Source organism: Heteronotia binoei, chromosome 9, assembly GCF_032191835.1.
Source record: "Heteronotia binoei isolate CCM8104 ecotype False Entrance Well chromosome 9, APGP_CSIRO_Hbin_v1, whole genome shotgun sequence".
Taxonomy (NCBI): Eukaryota; Metazoa; Chordata; class Lepidosauria; order Squamata; family Gekkonidae; genus Heteronotia; species Heteronotia binoei.
The window spans coordinates 87,789,623-87,810,765 of NC_083231.1; the positions used below are offsets into that span (position 1 = coordinate 87,789,623).

Here is a 21,143-nt window from a genome sequence, read left to right on the forward strand (position 1 = left end):
AAAAGTGGGGGGGAAAGTGTGTGCGTCTTATGGAGCGAAGGTACCGGTATCTACTTTCCTGGGGGGGGGGGGCGATCCACTGCCTCCGTCTCTGATCCCGGCGCTTCCCCCGCGCCTGCCTGCCTGGCTCCAGCTCTGACGCTTACAGCAAGCGCCAGAATCGCTCCCCTCTGCCCTCCGATCCCGGCACTTGCTGTAAGCATCAGAGCTGAAGCCAGGCAGGCAGGCATGGAGGAAGCACCCACCCCCTCCGCAAACCCAGCGCTTTGCGAGCGCCGGCTGTGGAGAGGGCAGCGTGCTTCCTCCCTGCCTGCCTGCCTGGCTTCAGCTCTGACGCTTACAGCAAGCGCCAGGATCGCTCCCTCTGCCCTCCAATCCCGGCGCTTGCTGTAAGCATCAGAGCTGAAGCCAGGCAGGCAGGCACGGAGGAAGCACCCGCCCCCTCTGCAAACCCAGCGCTTTGCGAGCGCCAGCTGTGGAGAGGGCAGCATGCTTCCTCCATGCCTGCCTGCCTGGCTTCAGCTCTGATGCTTACAGCAAGTGCCGGGATCGGAGGGCAGAGGGAGCGATCCTGGCACTTGCTGTAAAGCGTCAGAGCTGGAGCCAGACAGGCAGGCACGGAGGAAGCGCCGGGATTGGAGGCAGCGGATTGCCCCCCAGGAGGAAGGTGCGTCCTATTGTCCGGAGCGCCTTATGGTGCGAAAAAGGTATGTCCATTAATTCTTTGTCAAAGGGACTGGCCTGCTTGTCCAATGTAGAGAGTAGAAGAGCATTGCTGACACGTGATGGCATAAATCAGTTTATGCCATTGGGTTGCTGACCTAAAAGTAGCAGTTATTTTACTAAAAAATTTCAAAGGGAGATTAGAAAAACAGGCTGCTGAACTGCAACTGGTAATGAAGCTCAAGACAATGCATTCACCTGGATTGAATTGAGACATAAGCTTCCTGTTTCATTACCAATGCTGATTTATCCACACCAACTACTTCTTCATATCACACCTAATCCAATTACATGTTCTATTGTCATTGTTCTGTTAATGGCATTTAGCATCTTAAATCACTTCTCTTTCCAATATATAGGGCAGGTGAGCTTGCATTTTGAGCACTGACTCACAAAAACTCATAACTTACCACAAATTTTGTTAGCCTAAGATGCTACTGGATTCTTACTCTTTTCAGCTGCTACAGACAGACTAACATGGCTACCTGCCTTGATCTATCTTTAATATTTTTTTATTTGTTCAATTTGAAAAGGCTAAAATTTGAGGACTAAGGAGTTTGTGCAAGTTTTTGCCATTAAATTTCAACAGGATTCAGTTGTTTTGCTGCTATGTTAACTTTTCACAAAGAATCTCGGGAACTGTCATTTTGTAAATGTTCTGAGAATTCTTTGTTACCCATATAGGGTTCCTTGCTTGGAAGCCATGGTCACATGAGTTGTTTGCCCCAGCTTGGTCATTGGTGGAATGTTTCCCATAGCTATGTGATACTTCGGTGCACTTTCCAGGTTTCCCTTCACTTTCCTGAGATCTTTCTCAAACCTGCTTTGTTGAGGTGTTTGGGAAGATAGCAGCAAAGCCAGGTTGCCACTCATGTGGACCAGAAAGCAAAGATCTTCCCAGTCCCACCCACACTGGTCCTATTATTCCTGCCCCAGTGCCATGTGTTGACCATTCCCACCATGCCCGTAACCACCACTAGAGGGCCTTTTGAGAAATCACCAATTAAATATTGTTTTGCTGTAGCATTCTGTCCAATGCTGTAACAATCTATCAGGTTCTCTGAATTCTCACCTTTCATTTTAAAAAGACATCTCCATCTCCTTTCATTGCAAAGATATGCTTTTCCCCTCTCTACAATGAAAGGGGCTGGAGACTTAGTTTTTAAAAAAAGAAAACCGGGAATTCAGAGTACCTATTAAATTGATATAACATTATAACACTATAATAATTCATCAATTGCCATTATACTTTAAAAAAAAAAACTGATAGAGGGCAGGGGATTTGTATTGCCATGAAAGAGGGGCAAGGAATGTACTGGGAAGCCTACTAAGGGGAAACTGTGCTGCTGCCATGCTGAATCTACAGCAGCAAAAGCGAAACCACATAAGCCCATCTCTGCGTGGATAACACTCATGACAGTTAAGTAGGCTTGGAATTGGTTTCTGTTTGTAATGTAGAGGTTGTTGTCAAGGCACACAAAAACAGAATGGTAATTGAGCCTCAGGACTTGCTTGGGAGAAGCTGTAGCTATGTTGGAAACAGGGTATGCTCTACAATGTAATGACCTTTCTTGGAGATCATTCCATCATGGGTTTTTTAAAATGCATATCCCCATGCATCACACTCCTCCTCTGAAGTCATGTTTAATTAAGCATGCTTAAAGGTTTGGAATATCATTACATGAATTATTGCTGCACATTCCAGTTCACTAGAAGGAAAAGGCCACTTCAAGAATTATAATGGCTCAGAAAGCAGTTTTCCCTGCAATTTTGATTAGTCCAATGAGCCTTCTCATTTCTGATATGTTTCATTTTGGTGGAAAATTTGCCCTTACAACTGGTCTTTGAATTAATTCTAAACAAGGGGGGGAAATGGCTATTGTAAACTACTGACTTGCTGAGAAATGGTTATGCCTAGTTCTGGGTCATCTATTTTAATATGGTTTATGACCATTTCTCTACATAAACTGCTTGTAATCTAATAAAAATCTGAAAGTATCTTCCTATGAACAGAACCAGTTGTATTAAAGAACTGGAGTTTGCATCCATGTCTGTCACCAGCTCCCTTCTGTCCCAGCTTCAGTAACCATGTCAGCATTCCCCCCAAAATAGCATTTATACTTTTACATTTAGGGTGAACCAGGGTTAAATGGTCTTAAAGGATTGAAGGGTGAACCAGGTCACAAGGGTGACAGAGGGCCCCTTGGTCTTCCAGTAAGTAAAATACCTATTCAATTTCAGTGAAAACTGCAAACTTCTCTTTCTATTTCAACCATAAACTCTGGTTTACTCACTAGCAAATATAAAGCTATCTCATGTTGGAGAAGAACATCCGTCTTGTTTTGTTTTTATCCGGAGTCTGTTTTTATGTCATTCCATAACGCTCAGTTCTGTCAATTTAATTTGCCGCCCCCCATTTTTTGTGATTTGTCAGTTCACAGCGTCACCCATGTTGCAGCACCATGTTCCCCTACATTAATAATGTTGTTAATTGAATGTTGTATGACATTTATTTTTCTATTGATTTTTAAAATCTCTATCCTCAGTGGATTGATTCCTATACTGTTTTTCTTTTTGTTCATTGAGTACTAGGCATTGCCTGCTCATGTAAAATGCTAGAGTAGAATAGAAAAGTACCCAGTGCCAAGGACTGTGCTGTACAAGTGAAACAAAAATCATAAGATGTAACACAATATTTTTGTTTGGGGTTGGTTGCTGCTTTTATAACGAAGGGTTGAAGCATTTCTGAATAAAGGCCTAGGAAAGTGATGTACATTTATTTTTGGCTTTTAATTTCTTCAGGCTTGACTATCCCAGAGTAGTTCTTGTAATTCTTATAAAAAGTTTGTCTTTGCTAAAAACTTGTTAGAATAATAGTTTCGTATGGCATTTCTGGTTCTAAGATAAATCAGACATGTTGTCTACTCTTTGAGTGAAGATTTCATGGTCAAAAATAGATTCAGTAACAGATACATCTTGTATGTTCAGAAGCAGCAGGATACAGGTGAAGGAATCTTGTAGATGGAATCTTTGCTTTCTTTCCCCCTTCCACCGAAGCTGCATGTGTGCCCCCCACCCCTAGCCACTACTGATGAGAAGGAACTCCCCTGGGAACAGAATGACATATGTGGCTGGAGAATTGCAGCAAGAATGATCAGAATGATAAGTTCATGCAACAGTGGGAATGGTGATTTCTCACAATTCTCACCACAGCCCACCACATTTTATCTCACACACTGGTCCTAAGTATCTCCCAACTTTCAGAAATGGCTTTGTTAGGGATTCAAGGCAGCAAAGTTCCTTTTGTGAACTTACCTGATTATGAAAGATGGGTTCCAAATTAATCATTTATTAAGTCTTATTGCTTTTAATTGTTAAATTAGTTCAAAGTGCTTAACTTCCTCTGGATATTGGTTCTTCTCAATGAATTCTGTTAGCTTCTTCAGTTCAGACTAGCTCTCTGTAGATGATGGGCTGGCATTCCATTCATGCAGAGGGGGAGACCCACTAGCCAAGCATTTCAGAAATTAAATAATCATGTAATGTGAAGAGGATGGTGCATGGATTTTTTTCATGTGGGAAAAACAGGGTTCTGATTCACATAAATGGAAGCTATACCTGCATGAAAAAATTGATGTTATCCTCATCACGATACATGATCATGTAAATCAGGTGCATAACAGGGATTCATACACTTGATGTATGGGCTCCCACCTTGTGTGTAAAGAGAATGCCAATGTATCATCTACAAAGGGAAATAACAGTTTTAAAAATTATGGGTGGCACTACGTTCATTTTATTCTCATAATATCCAGCAGGGGTCATCTGTTTCTCCACCATTGTAAAGAAACTTAACGAATGGTTCGCTGTTTTTTTCATAAGGCCACTCTTTATAGGAGCCTTATTACAGTTCTTATTAATTGAAGTACAGCTAAAACCTCAATGTAAACTGTATAGTTTCTCTTATTATCCAATTTACATGTGATTTTTTGTACTAACTTATAAAGATGGATGTGTGTATTAAAGTTCAATGACACCATAGTAACCCGTGAGACTAATACATCTAGAGACTCATTCTGATCTCCTGAAATAAAGTGCAGTTCCTCTGAAGCCAGGAGGGTTTTGTTATTACAGATCTGAAACAACAGGAATCAGAATCAGACTCTTCATGTTATATGTGAAGTGACAACTAACCTAATGCAGTACTGTGATACTTATTCCAGATCCCTGTAACTCCTTGTATTCTGTGTTTAAACAGAAACTGTACTTGTTTATCACCACCCACTTACTAATCTTGCATTCTTGTCATTCATGTTGTTCCCATCAATGTTGTCCCCATCAATGCTTTCACTTAACCACACAGGGAGCATCTGGCTTAGACGGAAAGCCAGGACCCCGGGTGAGTCCCTTGTATTCCTGTCATGCTTTGCTACCAAAGTTACATCACAGGCTGCATTTTCTTCTGCATCTTTTGTTGTGGTGGTACTTTTGTTACTACTGAATTACACCAGGCAAATTACATGATTCTCCCATTTGAAGGATGAACCCTGGCTGATAAAGATAGAGAAACTTTAGAGACAGATAGCCAGGGGTTTTTTTGTTTTTGTTTTTTGTAGCAGGAACTCCTTTGCATATTAGGCCACACACCCCTGATGTAGCCAATGCTCCTGTAGTTTACAGTAGGCCCTGTAATAAGAGCCCTGTAAATTCTTGGAGGATTGGCTACATTGGGGGAGGGGATGGTTTGTGTGTAACCTAATATGCAAAGAAGTTCCTGCTACAAAAAAAGCCCTGCAGATAGCACTTAGATCATGTTGCCTCCTCCCAGCGTGAAACTTTGCAATTAACATTATTTTGGAGCTGCATTAGGAAGGCTTTCTGCATATGGATATTGCATGCAATAAAAAGACTTAATCCCTGACAAATAACTCATGAACAGCCAGGATACAGTGAACATTAAAATCTTGACATGAGAAAACAGACACTGCCCTTACCCTTCTCTGTCTCACTATACACATCATTATAGAATAAACCTTTGAAATATCAAAGCTGCTGTTTGATTTGGGTATGCTGCATAGCTGTCTTTCCCTTTTTGTTATTTTAGTTTTCCCTCTGGCTTTTGCAAGAGGAATGATTGATGTCTGGCCTGTTGTAATGACTGGGTTACTCTAACAGTGTGATCCTATGCAGAATCAATACAATCAGGCCTTGAATTCAGCAGGAGCTCACAGGCACACAACTCCTGAACCTTTCTGATGGTTTCCCATCCTTCTCCCCACCTTGTCCATTAAATAGTAGCTGCAGCTGCATAACAATCTCTGGATGAGCTCCACCACCCATTTTTTTACAAAATGACCCCTGACTACAATCAAAACTTGCTGAAATTAACTGAAATTAATGAGAATGATGGTGAAAAGTGCTGTCAAGTCACAGCCAATTATGTGAACCAATAGAGTTTTCAAGACAAGTGAGAAGGAGAGGTAGTTTGCCAGTGCCTGGCTACCTGTAGCAACCATGGACTTCCTTGTTGGTCTCCCACCCAAGTACTAACCAGGGCCAGAACTGCTTAGTTTCTGAGATCCCACAAGATTGGGCTAGCCTGGGCCACGCAGGTCAGGGATATAAGAATAATAGTTCCATGATATTATGACACCATCTTGCTATTTGAAACAAATATTCAATTTTTATAACAATGGGGAAAGAAATGGCATAGTAGAGAATTTAATGCTCTCCTTTCTTAAGCCTGCAATTTCTTCTTGTAGCTCTTCATGTGAATTCTGCATGATTTTCTGTTTAAGTTCCTTTGTTTTAACCGTTTAACTCCTAGATGAATCCACCTGTCCCATTTAAATTGTCTTTCTAAATCAAGCTAATATTAAGTGATAAAGCATAGATAAATGAGATGGGAATACACTTAGCAGAATACTAGAACTGGAATGATCCAGCTGGGTAGCCAGGTTGGTCTGAAGTAACAGAATAAAGTTAAACTTCGGTGGCACCTTTAAGACCAAAAATTTTTTATTCAAAATATGAGCTTTCAAGGACACACACACATTATGTGCTAATTTGCTGTTTAACCTCTGTCTGTACATTTGAATGGTTTTCTTCCATTTCATTTTATCTGAAGAAATGTCCTTGCATACGAAAGCTCATATCTTAAATAAAACTTAATTGGTATTAAAGATGCCACTGGAATCTAACTTTAATTCTAGAATTGGAAAGAGATAGATTTGTTGTTAACTTTGCCAGAGAGATTTGGAGTTCAGTTGCCATTCTGCCTAAAATCCGACCACTGAGTTGAGACCTGATTCTAATGCAAGTTCTTTGCTAAGTATAAAATTTCTCGGAGGGGTTTTCAGAGTTGTTTTATCCATTCTTGTTTATTTAATGTTTCAGGGTGTAGATGGCCCAGTTGGTCCACATGGTCTTGCAGGTCCAAAAGGAGACAGAGTGAGTGAGATCGCCTTGAACACATTAATACCAGGCCTGTAATCAAATCCAAGAAATCCTGTTTGATAAACTATATTAATCTTAGTTAAATCTGGTTAAATATACTACTGATTAAAATTATCTTTTAAATCTGCTTTCTGATTAATTGGGGTTGATCAAAGTGTTGATCAATTTTTTTAGTTGATCAAATTGTTTCTAATCAATCTAACCAATTGAGAGAACCTGCAGCTCCATGGTAGAGCATCTGCTTGGCATGCAGAAAGTCCCAGGTTCAATTCCCACATCTCTAATTAAAATGATCAGGGAGTAGGGAATACGAAAGACCCCTGTCTGAAACCCTGGAGAGCTGCTGCTGGTCTGTGTAGACAACACTGACTTTGATGAGCAAAGGATCTGAATCAATATAAGGCAATGTGATCAACTAAACATTTTAGCTGGAATTGTGGAAAAACTTCATTTTCTCTCGAACTTGCTTATTTTTAAGTTAGTTAACAGGATTAGATACCAGAAATATAAATGAAGGACATTTATCACAGTTTATTTGTAGGGAAAAAATACACATACAAGAAAAATGAGGCAACCCAGTCATTAAAAGCTTCCACATTTTAATAGGTTTGAATACATTTCTGCCCCACTAGTCTCTGTGTTCATTGTTTCCTGCCTCCAGTCCATGGAAATAAGGCAGGATAGGAATGTTTAAAATCAATAATATCTGTAACTTAAAAAGGTAAAGGTAGTCCCCTGTGCAGGCACCAGTCATTTTCAACTCTGGGGTGATGTTGCTTTCACAACATTTTCATGGCAGACTTTTTATGGGGTGGTTTGCCATTGCCTTCCCCAGTCATCTACACTTTCCCCACAGCAAGCTGGGTACTCATTTTACCAACCTTGGAAGGATGGAAGGCTACCTGAACCAGCTTCTGCTTTAACTTACTTCTAAGCAAAAGGTCTAATAGAACAGTGATAGACTGAAATGAAACATCATCCAAAAAACAGTTTTCAAAAATTTAGATTTTAACCCAAGATGAGACAGGTAAACTAGTTGAAACCACTGAGGGCTTGTGTTTCACTGAGGAGCTCCAAGATACAAATCAAATCTATATATTTTTTTAAAATTTGATTTATGTCCCTTCCTCCCTGCCGAAGCAGGCTCAAGGCGGCGATAGATAGACGATAGACGATAGATGGATAGATGGATGGATGGATGGATAGATGGATGGATAGATAGATAGATAGATAGATAGATAGATAGATAGATAGATAGATAGATAGATAGATAGATAGATAGATAGATAGATAGATAGATAGATAGATGGATGATGGCTTTTTGGGTAGAAAAAGCCCAGCAGGAATTCATTTGCATATTAGGCCACACCCCTTGACACCAAGCCAGCCGGAACTGCGTTCCTGTGAGTTCCTGCTAAAAAAAAGCCTTGGATATATAAAAAGAATGATTAAAATGGAAAAGATATCAGTAGTATGGGTTAGTTAGACTATAATAATAATAATAATAATAAAATTTTATTTATATCCCGCCCTCCCCGCTGAAGCAGGCTCAGGGCGGCTAACAGCATTCATAAAACATACAATGCAATAAATATACAGGCATTAAAATTAACATATTTAAAACCAATCAGTACACGATTCACTTAATTTAATCTGACAGCAGTAGTGATGTCCCGGCGCTATTTCTGTCAGTTATATAGTAGCAAGGGTCCTTAAACAGAACCATTTTTGGCAATTCCCTTTATTGAACAATCATGAATCAGCAGTCCGTGAACGCCAGCTTAAAAAGGGCGGTCTTGCAGGCCCTGCGGAACTGGTCAAGGCTCCGCAGGGCCCGCACCTCCTCCGGGAGCTGATTCCACAGGCATGGGGCCGCGATGGAAAAGGCCCGTGCACGGGTGTTCTGGAGTTTAGCCTCTTTTGGCCCAGGGATGGTCAGTTTGTTTTTCCCTGCTGACCTCAGTGCTCTCTGGGGCTCATATGGGGAAAGACGGTCCTTCAGGTAGGCCAGTCCTCGGCCATATAGGGCTTTAAGGGTAATAACCAGCACTTTGTAGCGAACCCGGTACATAATCGGCAGCCAGTGCGGTCCGCGTAGCCCTGGCTGTATATGCTCCCACTTTGGGAGTCCTAACAACAGCCTAGCCACCACATTCTGCACTAGCTGCAGCCTCCAGGTTCGGCACAGAGGCAGCCCCATGTAGAGGGCATTACAGTAGTCCAGTCTTGAGGTGACCATCGCATGGATGACTGTTGCTAGGTCCCGACGCTCTAGGAAAGGGGCCAACTGCCTTGCCCGCCTCAGATGGAAGAACGCTGACTTGGCAGTGGCTGCTAACTGGGCCTCCATTGATAATGAAGGCTCCAGTAAAACACCCAAGCTCTTTACCTGGTGCGCTGCTTTCAATGGCGCACCGTCAAAGACCGGGAGAGATATTTCCTTCCCCAGAGCGCCGCGACCCACGCAAAGGACCTCTGTCTTCGTCGGGTTCAACTTCAGCCCACTCAGTCTAAGCCACGTTGCAACAGCCTGCAGTGCCTGATCCAGATTCCCTGGGGCGGAGTCAGGCCGGCCGTCCATTAGCAGATAGAGCTGGGTGTCATCTGCATATTGATGACAACCCAGCCCAAACCTCCGGGCAATCTGGGCAAGGGGGCGCATATAGATGTTAAATAACATCGGGGAGAGAACTGCTCCCTGAGGCACCCCACAGTCTAGTGTGTGCCTCTGGGACCGTTCGCTCCCGATCGCCACCCTTTGTCCCCAACCCTTGAGGAAGGAGGAAAGCCATTGTAAGGCCAATCCCCTAACCCCTATGTCGGTGAGGCGGCGGGTCAGTAGCTGATGGTCGATTGTATCAAATGCCGCCGACAGGTCTAACAACATCAGCACCGCGACGCCGCCTCGATCCAGTTGCCGCTGGAGGTCATCTACTAAGGTGACCAGCACTGTCTCCGTCCCATGGCCTGGCTGGAAACCAGACTGGCACAGGTCTAGGACGGAAGCGTCATCCAGAAACCTCTGCAGCTGCAACGCCACTGCCCTCTCAATAATTTTACCTAAAAACGGTAAATTAGACACCGGTCGGTAATTTGCCAATTCGGCCGGGTCTGCTGTACATTTTTTCAGGAGGGGGCAGACCAAAGCCTCTTTCAGAGGTGTTGGAAAACGCCCCTCTAGGAGGGATCTATTTATGATGTCCCGTAAAGGACATCTAAGCTCCCTCTGGCAAGATTTAATCAGCCAGGAGGGGCAAGGGTCCAAATCACATGTTGTTGGGCGAGCAGCAGAGAGGATTCCGTCGACTTCCTCCAAGCTGAGTGGGTCGAAGTGGCCCAGCACTAAGCCCGAAGACAGGCACGGAGCCTCAATTTCACATACTGTATCTAATGTGATAGGCAGGTCTTGGCGGAGCGACGAGATTTTATCTGCAAAATATTTCGCAAATGCCTCACAGCCAATCTCTAATTCTCTAACATTTGGTTTGCCTTGTGGCAATGTAGTGAGATCTCCAATTATTCTAAACAATTGTGCCGGGTGTGAATTTGCAGATGTGATCTTGGTTGAATTAGGTTCAAAGAGACCTGGATTCAAATATCCACTGAGTGCCAAATTATGTGTTATTCAGGAGATCTATACCATTGTTTTTTCTTACTCAAATCCAGCTGTTCAGTCTATTTCTTCAGGACAGTGGTAAGACCAAGGTTGTTCAAAATACTTCTCAAGTCCCCCTCCAGAGATGCTGTTTCATAGGAGTTAAAAATGCAGGTATCTCCTGCATAGCTATAGTGTGACCCTTAGCCATGAAGTTCACTGGGTGACCTTTAGCTAATCATTATCTCTCAGCATAAACTCATGGGATTTGTTGTGAAGAGACAAAATGGATGATGCCACACATACAGTTCTAAGCCTTGCAAGAAGGATGGATACAAGCCTAACGAACTTCATAGAGACAACCTCTTCTTCGTATTGTGTTTCAGGGTGAAAAGGGAGTTCCAGGAGATCCTGGCCCCAGAGGACCATATGGCTTGCCTGTAAGTTATATGACACTTTTAGAAAATGCAATTTCCAGAAATCCTTCATTAAATTGTGCTTTGTTTTGTGACCATTCATCACACAGAAACGCAATTAGTTTGAGTAGCCCAAGGTCACTGCTCTTGAGGCCATTACTTATATGAAGTTCAGGCAGATTCATGCTGTCACCTATATCTGTGTAAAAGTTAACAGCGCAGTTCTGACATAAGTAAACAACAATGAGAGAATCCAGACTGAAGAGTTCCTCAACCATGTGTGATTCCTAGATTTCCATTGTGCTTTATATGAGTTGTGACTTGTCTCAGAGTACCAGAATGTAATGACAGGAATTTAGGGTAATTTTGAAAAGCTCAGAACATGCTGTTCCGCTCCTCCCCCCCCCACACACACACACACCTTAAAGATCTCAAATGATCAGAAGTGTCTCCAGTATAAAAGAAAAATCAGCTTTCATTTATACAAAAAACTGTATTAATTTTTTGTATTTGGAGAAAAGTTGATAAAGTTTCATTTCTGACAGACACAACCACCACATTTTTCTCATATGGAAAACGCCTTGTGCAAATTGGTTTGGAACTGTGTAAGAGAAGATGGGATAACTAGAAACTTTGGGTACAGTCTGTTTACTCTGGTCATTTTGTATTTTTTCAAATTTTGTATTTTTCCATTATGTGCTTTTTCAGTATGAGCAAAATGTCTTGTGTGTAATGTAAAATAATTTTGAATGATATATGATTTTGGTTTGGTTTTGGATAAATATCTTAATGTTCATACCTATTTGAATTTTTCTAAATTTGCAGAAACAAGAATAATGATGTAATGGCATACGTATTTACTCCTGTACCAAGAACAAAAAATTGTGTTACATTTATCTGTAAATTGGAAAATATCAGAAAGGATAGAAATAGAAATTCTTTGAGTCAATTTAAAACTTAATCTGTCCCTTTAGAAATTGTGTCCATTAGGGCTGCCAATTGTGTCCTTTAACCATCCCCAGGTCACCCATTTTTTAAAAATGCAATCTTGTGTACTTACTGGAAGTTCTTACCAGAAGTGACGAAGGATAGCTCTAAGAATCACCAGAAATAGAGATTCTGAAAATTCTTAAAAGGACCTTTGTCACTTCTGGTAGGAACATGAGGCTTCATTTTAAAAAAAAAGTTCTCTTCCAACACTTCACTCGAGCACACAGACACACACACTCTGTGGCACTGCCTGGCACTGCCTGGCAACTCTAGTGTACATAGAACCAGACCAGAGGTAGTGGTGATGTGAACATAGCTTAGAGCCAAACTACATATAACATGAGACATAGGAGACTGGAACTCTCATCTTCATTATTACCTAAAAGAGCCAACAGAGGGAGTCATTTCTAGAGGCAGTAGCACAGTTCAATGTTAAAGAAAGCAACAGCCTTCTAAATCCATTGAAGTCAACGAGCTGGAATAGTGCAACTTTGTTTAGGATTGCACTATAAGTCCTTTCCCCTCACATTTCCCCCTGTACATCCCCTAAAATTCTTCTTTTCCACAGTTCAACACTTTATTAGCAAACCTAAAACCCAAAAATATTCCAATGTGTGCAGATTATTATATGGAAAAACTAGAATTGGCAACCTTCAGGTATCTCCCAGAGTAACGAACAGAGATAGTTCCCCTAGCAAATATGGCTGATCTGGAAAGTGGATTTCTGCTGAGGTCCCTTTCCTCCCTATCCCCCTTCCCCAAGAACATACACACCCAAATCTCTAGGAATTTCCCAACTTGGGGAAATCCCTCGATGCTTTGCTTATGTTTTCAACACTGATGCTGCAACTGTGTACATGTACTTTTTAAGCTCCCGGGCTATTTTAAACACTAGAACTATAATAACACTTAGATCTGAAAAGTATATTATTTGAATCTGTGCACAGTTATTGTGGAAGTAATGCCAGATGCTGAGACACCATTAGTCAGCCCTGGATAAGAATAGTTCAGGTGATAAAATTTAGAAAGTATGTGGATTATCCTCAGAGCTGAAAGTTGAAACCTTTGCTCTACATGTGGATTGTATAATAATTTCTCTAGGGACATGTATTCCATATAGAGATTTTGTAATATTTTAACATTGCAGTCCTCAACAGTGGCTTTAATAGCCCTGCTTATTTAACCCTATTGTGATTTGACTCATCTTGAGGTTCAAAAAGCGATCCAAATCCTTACATTTTAACTTGGAGCAAATAATACTTAGGGTTTCAAAGGCTTTTTCAAATGAGCCATTATCATTTTCTTATGTTGCAGGATATAAATTCCAGAAACCCTAAATGATAATAGGGTGGGACAGATCATTGCTGTGTTTTTGTCAGTGCCTAAAATCAGACTCCCTGGTTTGGAGACCCTTGCTTCAGGGTTATCAGAAAGGGGGTGAGGAGGAAATGTCCTCTGGGCACTCTATTATACCCTTTGGACACTGATTCTCCATAGGGTATAATGAAGAATCAATCCATTGGTATCTGGGACTCTGAGGGGACTGTTTTTTGAGGTAGAGGCACCAACTTTTCAGCATATCATCTGGTGCCCCTCCTCAAAAAAACCCCAAGTTTTAAAAAGATTGGACTAGGGGTCCAATTCTATGAATTCCAAAAGAAGGTGCCCCCATCCTTCATTATTTCCAGTGAAGGGAAGGCATTTAAAAGGAGTGTGGTCCCTTTAAAATGTGATGACCAGAACTCCCTTCAGAATTAAATTGTGTGGTCACAACCTTGCTTCTAGCTCAACTCCCAAAGTCCCCAGATATTTCCTAAGTTGGACCCGGCAGCCCTTGTACAAGCCATTCACATATGAAATCTCTGTAGTCCTTAGAGTAGTGCTGTGAAATGGGCTGATATTGCTGCATTCACAGCTCTCTGCATGCTTCCTTGGTGACAAAAGTAGAAGGACTTACTACTTCACATGTCTAAAAATGGAGCACCGGGTGAGGCCTGGAGTCCTTCCAGAATTACAGTTTCATAGAATCATAGACTTGGAAGGAACCTCCAGGGTCATCTAGTTCAACCCCCTGCACAATGCAGGGAATTCACAAATACCACCCCCCACATTCTCAGTGACCCCTGTTCCATGCCCAGAAGATGGCAAAAAACTTCCAGGATCCCTGGCCAAACTGGCCTGGAAAAAAATTGCTGACTGACCCCAGCATCTCCCTGGGTGTGTAAAAAAGGGCCACAAGAACTAAGCACTGATGCAACCCCTCCTGCCCTCCTTCTCATGATCTGCCTAATTCATAGAATCAGCATTGCTGTCAGATGGGCATCTGGCCTCTGTTTAAAAATCTCCAAAAAAGGAGAGCCTACCACTTCCTTAGGAAACCTGTTCCACTTAGGAACCGGTCTGTTAGAGAGTTCTTCCTATAGTTTAGCCACAAGCTCTTTTTATTTAATTTCAACCTGTTGGTTCTAGTCTGACCTTCTGGTGCCACAAAAAACAAATCTGCACCATCCTTTATATGACAGCCCTTCAAGTACTTGAAAACAGTTATCCTAACATCACCTCTCCATTGTCTCCTCTCGGCTAAACATACCCTGCTCCTTCAACCTTTCCTCATAGGATGGTCTCCAGACCCCTCACCATCTTCACTGCCCTCCTCTGGACATGTCCCAGCTTATCTATACCCAGGCCTTGAATTCAGCAGGAGGTCACAGGAGTGCAGCTCCTGAACCTTTCTGAGGGTTCCCTCTTCTCCTTCCCACCTACCTGCCTTGTCCACTAAATAGTAGGTGCAGCTGCATCACAATCCCTGGATGAGCTCCACCACCTATTTTTCTACAAAATGACCCTGGTCTATACCCTTCTTAAACTGTGGTGCCCAAAACTGAACACAATGCTCTAAGTGAGGTCTAACCAGTGCAGAGTAAAGTGATACCGTCACTTCACATGAACTGGGTACTATACCTCTTGATACAGCCCAAATTTGCATGTTTCCAGACTGTAGTTCCCCAGGAGGAAATGGCAACTTTGGCTGGCTGACTGTAAGTACAGTTGCCATATCCAGGTGGGATATTCCTGGAGATTTGAAGGATGGAGCCTAGGGATGTGAGGTTTGGGGGAGGGGAGGAACCTCAGCAGGCTACAGTGCCACAGAATCCACTGACCAGAGTTACCATATCTACAGTCTGGTGATCAGCTGTAATTCCAGAAAATTTCTGGGCCCCACCTGGAAGTTAGCAACCCTAAATCTATAGAACCACATACCTGCTGAACTTAAGGTTGCCAGGTTTGGGTTGAGAAGTTCCTGGAGATTTTGGGGATAGAGCCTGGGGAGGGCAGGGTTTGTGGAGAGGGGGAATATTATCAGGGTATAATGCTTTAGAGTCCACCTTCCAAAGAAGCCATTTTCTCTGTGGTCTGAGGCTGGCAAACCTAGCTGAACTCCTACCCTTCCCTAAACTTTTCTCACTCCAGGCTCTGCTCCCAAATCTCCTGGAATTTCTAAAGCTGGAGCTGAAAAAACTAGAGCAGATAGTATTTCTAAAAGCACATCATATTCATTTTTTCAGTAATCTCAGGCCTGCAAGATAGGATCAGCATTGCTGTTCCTGTATTGTAGATTGTTGAAAAGGAGGCTGAAAGAATGATGGTTCATCTGAAGCTACCTTGCTGAGGTAAGCTCATGCTTTTGCTACCTCTGAACAACAATGGTAACACCAGGCGGTGTGGCCTAATAGGCAAGTGAGTTCCTGCTGGGCTTTTCCTACAAAAAAGCATAAGTTCTCTGTGCAAGTTGCACCTTTAAGACAACTAAGTTTTATTCAGAATGTAAGCTTTCGTATGCTCTAAGCAGACTTCATCAGACAAAATTGGAATGGCAAGCAGCAGTTCTTAATATAAGTGGGCAGTGAGTTGGTATGTAGAATCATGGGAATGTTTTTGTTTTTCCCATGATTTTGCATACCGACTCACTGCTCACTTATATTAAGAACTGCTGCTTGCCATTCCATTTTTGTCTGATGAAGTCTGCTTAGAGCATATGAAAGTTTACATTCTGAATAAAACGTAGTTGGTCTTAAAGGTGCACTTGTCTACTGCTTTGTTCTACTGCTTCAGGCCAACACGGCTGCCCACTTGGATCTTCTCTGTGAAGTATGTGCTTCATTTTATATTGATTACAAAGATTGGTATCTTTTCAAAACATTGCCTTTCTGATTGTCCTTCATTTAGCTTCTGTCCTTTTTAGAAATATGAAAATTCAGGCACTTTAAACATGACACAATTGCTGCATTTCTGAATAGAGGTCTTACCAGATGTCTGACTAACAGTCATAAAAGCTAACATAATTTCATGTGATTCTTTACTAGGGCAAAGATGGAGAACCTGGCCTTGATGTAAGTAATATTTGCAATCAGTTTCTGTGGTAGGTAAAGTTTCTTTGAAATAATAGTTGCATGCTTGATGCATGTTGATTTGTTTTCCCATTTGGTGTGCATGATAATCATGCAGAGAATATACTAAGCATTGCATTGCTGTTGCCCTTTAAACAATGGTAGAAAAAGAAGAACTATTAGCAGTGTAAGAACAATGGTGAACAAGGACAGTCTTGTAAATTTCAACATAAGTAGCACCACCAGTAAGCACTTGCAGAAGCTGATGATGAGTAGAGCACGTGAAGTGAATGAGATTAGAAGTCTCCTAATATGTTGAGTCCCAATATGTAGATACAGCCTGGAGATACCTGAAAATACAACCACATGGAAGGTGTACCACACAGCACTATACACATTTGACAGACTCCCTGTGAAATTCTATTGACCACAGACTAAAATACCTGTAACAAACAGTTGATTAAAAATAAGCTGAAATCTCACAGGAAGCTGGTTCATGTGTAGAAGCTCCATGTAGTTGCCTTTTCGAACTTGTGTGTGAAATGCATTTGAGTTTATTGATTAAGTTGCAGCCGAATATTCGATCTCTTGCAGAGCGGAAAGATCACTGTAATCTTTTTAAAGTGACAATAACCTTTTTGGCTCTTCTTTTTTGCAATCACCATTGCTGGTTCACATTTGGGGAAACAGGGATCATTATCTATACGGGTTTTTTCCATATCTGTATCTTCCTGAACATTATGGCCTACATTTGATTTTCAAATTACTTGGTTCAGTATTCCCCGTTTCTGCTTGTGTGTGCCTAAAATTCAGCTGTATGCTAAAAACAAACCCCACCTATCAATATACATAAGCCAATAGAGGTATTTTTGTTCATTTTTTGTAGGGTTTCCCTGGTCCTCGCGGAGAAAAGGGTGATGTAGGAGAAAAGGGAGAAAAGGTGACCTCAATGCTATTAACTGTTGTTTGATTACTTAGCCTAGTCAGCTGCTCTGTCCCAGCCCTATAATTTTGTCCCATTAAGTTTGACTTTTCCTCCTTCTGTGTGCCAAAAGCCATGTCACAGATCTTTGCTAGACAAAGTCATCTGTCAGAATGGGAAACACAGCCTTTCTTCCATACCAAAAAGTCAGCATTTTCCATAATGGCACAGGAAAGGCTTTCTCCTCCGAGACTCCTGACAGCCTGTGTTTGTTTATGAAAGACTTACTGACAAGAGACATTGGAGTGGCAACAGGGTAGAAGACTGCAGGGCCTGATTGATAGTGAGTGTAAATCAGTATAGCTCCATTGACACCAATTTCACGCATGCTATATTTATACCTTGCAAGTGTCTGGCTGACAGCTAGATAGACCAGAGCTAAAACATTTGCTGCAACCCAGAGAAAGTTAGGTACAATTATATCCTGTTGAAACAAATAGCTAAACTCACAATTCAACCTGTTGATGCAATTTCAGTGTGCCTCACTTTCTTCTGAGAAGCCGAGCTCTTGTATAGTCACAAAAGTTCTCTTGCACATGTAAGGGGCTTCTCTGCATAATTTAACAATTACAGTATTGCCAATATGGGAATTCTGATGTGCATGCAGAATTCTTGCATAGGCCATAGTTTCTCTTTTGAACTCAGTGAAGATCCAAAGCACTGTGAAATGAACTCGGTGAGCAAACAGGGCTTGGTTTACACCATGCAGGCAGCAGCTTTCATATATAGCAGGGCATGCTGTTTATGAATCTGAGAGCAGTTTCCAGGGCAGTTGGCTTAGATATAGTGTGCTGTTCGTAGGGGTCCCAACCCTCCCGCCCTGGCGGGGGACCCCAGGATTTCCACCCTCTTCCCCTGCTCCCCCAAAAAACGGAAGCGGTGGGAGGGGGGAAATGGCAAGCCGCTGCCGCCCCCTCCCCGCCCAGTGAAGCCGTATGCGGCGGGCCCGCCGGCGCCCAGCAGCAGGAGGAGGCGGCGGCGGAGGAGCTGTCAGCCGAGGGCCTCGCTGGCGGCGTTGGCGCAGCAGAGGGGCAGCAGGAGCGCGGCGAGGAGATCGGGCACGCCGGAGCAGCGGAGGCGGCGGAGCCAGGCGCGGCCCAGGGCGGTGAGGGAGCTCTTGGAGGGGTGCAGCACAGCCCCGCCAGCACCAGCGCGGCAGCGCCGGAGGCCGAGGAGGAGGCCCCGAGCCCCCGGCCCTGCTCTCCATGCCCACACCACCGCCCTGCTGCACCCAGGCCTCCAGCCTCAGGCGGCCGCGGAGGGGCGGGGAGGACGAGCGGGAGGAAGAGGGAGGGACAGCTGCTAGTGCGGCTGCAGCGCAGGAACGTGCGGCTGCGGCGCTTGTCACAGCCTTTATATTGGCTCCACCCCTAACATCTCCTGGCCCCACCCCCAAAGTCTCCTGGCTCCACCCCCAAAGTCCCCAGCTATTTCTTCAATTGGACTTGGCAACCCTAGCTGTTCGGTGGGGAATCGGTAGTATCATTGGGCAAGTTATTTTGAGTCTAAGAGCCACAAAGGCTTTTCCTGACCACTCAACAGCCAGCAATTACGACTGCTTCCTCTTTCTTTTATTTGCTTGTTTTTATTTGTTTCATTTAAAATCTTCCAGTGCCATTTTCTGACCCCACAGTGTTACTCAAAAAGCTTGCAAAAAAACATAGAAACTAGAAAAAACATGGGGAATGAATACAATACAGTCTAAAACAACAACAACAACAACACAAAATGCTTTTGGCAGGCACTCAAAATTTGGAGAGTTTTACTGAAATTGAATGGTTATTCCTTATCATATGTTTGCATTTTGTGTCATTCTAAATATTGTTTTATTTTATATGTGAGCAGCCTTGAGCTTAAGAAAATACACAGAGGTCTTAAATAAATGTATTAAATAAACGATGCAAGCCTCAAGTGTCAGGTTTAGCAGTTCTCTGGATCCTACCCAATGACAACAGCAGCTGTTAATACAGAATTCCTTGGACATTTAAGTAAATGGACTTTTTCATGGAAGCTCTGTGTGGTGTCAGAACAGTGGTGCACCTTGGAAACATTGGGCTGAATCCAAAGGTCATGTTTCCACCAGCAGGAGGAGGGAATAATTTTCACATTCCCCCCCGCCTCTTACTGCAAACCCCCAATTTGCCCCCCCCCAGCTGTTCCCAAGGGCCCTTGCATCCACCCACTGATCAGCATTTCAGGAAGGTCACTTGATTTGCAAGGGGAGAGGGAAGGGCAAAATGTTCTGTTCTATTAGTGGAAGTGCATTCCATTAGCATAAAATGACCTGTGGCTTCAATCCAGTATTAGCCAAGCATAAAAATCCTGCAAAATATATTATAATTGACATTACTCCCTGTCAGGTGTTTTTTTCAGTCAAAATTAATGGTGGAATTAAACACATGATATGTAGACTCTAGCGAGGTGAGGCCCCAACTATGTTTTGTCCCACCTAATGCTTTAAAATAAAACAGGCTTTTCAGTTGTGACATGGCAGGTGGCATTTGTCAAACAATGAAAGCTTACTGTTAGAATACACATTTTTTTTCTTTATAAAAATAGCTTTTTGGGTACTGTTATTGTGAGTGTGGTAGGGTGCTCAAAGGGGGGGCAGTTTCTTCCTCCTTGGCTCTCTTCCCAGATACAAAGTGGCAGGGGAGAGTCCATCCCCACCTTCTATAGCCCATTTAGTGAGAATTGCCCACTCTGTGTCTGTCTATGGGGCACATAAAATGTCACAAGTTTTCAACAGCACACCCTGACCTGGATGGTCCAGGCTAGCCTGATCTCATCAGATCTCAAGAGCTAAGCAGGGTTGGCCCTAGATAGTATTTGGATGGGAGATAAGGTTGCCAATCCCCAGTTGGGAGCAGGGGATCCCTCAGTTTGCAGGCCCTTCCCCAGCTTCAAGATTATCAGAAGGCGGAGTGGGGGAGGGAAATATCTGCTGGGCACTCCTTTAAACCCTATCGAAACTAATTCCCATAGGGCAGGGTTTCCCAAACTTCCCCGCCCCCGTGGCCTGGTTATTTTTTACACTTCTCCTTCATGGCCCACTAAAATTTGGGGGTGAGGCCAGGAGACTTTGGGGGTGGAGCCGAGAGACAGGAAATGATGTACAAACAAACCTAAAACTCTTGCAATATATATTTTTAGGAAAAGTAGAAGATGGTGGAATTTTGCAATGCAATTTCAAAAATAAAAAATCAAGAAGAAGCACAAGGATCACACAGCAGAAAACTAAAAATATAAAATGCTCTTATCCTGGGAAAACATGAAAAGGCAGCCTGGGAAAACATGAAATAGCAGGGCATTTCAAGCTTCTCCCCCCACCCCTGGTCTACTCAGATAAGCAATGGCAAGGAAGGAAGGAGAGACAGGGGAAACGTCTGACAGAAAGAGAGACAGAGAAAAGGAAGGAAGGAAGGAAGGAAGGAAGGAAGGAAGGAAGGAAGGAAGGAAGGAAGGAAGGAAGGAAGGAAGGAAGGAAGGAAGGAAGGAAGGACAGAAAGAGAGAGAGAGGATGGGAAAAGACTGACTGACAGAATGAATGATTGAAAGGGAGGTGGAGAGAAAGAGAAAGAAAATATGAAGGA

The 21,143-nt window shown here is 42.9% G+C and overlaps 1 protein-coding gene across 1 annotated transcript in view; it reads left to right on the top strand.

Moving 5' to 3' along the window:
- COL25A1 (collagen type XXV alpha 1 chain) overlaps positions 1–21,143 on the top strand; it is a 491,250-nt gene that overhangs the window by 457,709 nt on the left and 12,398 nt on the right. Inside the window, exons 31-34 of the mRNA XM_060246951.1 lie at positions 7,120–7,173; positions 11,161–11,214; positions 16,545–16,571; positions 17,455–17,508. Coding sequence (XP_060102934.1) covers positions 7,120–7,173; positions 11,161–11,214; positions 16,545–16,571; positions 17,455–17,508 — 189 coding nt within the window. The remainder of the gene's footprint in view (positions 1–7,119; positions 7,174–11,160; positions 11,215–16,544; positions 16,572–17,454; positions 17,509–21,143) is intronic.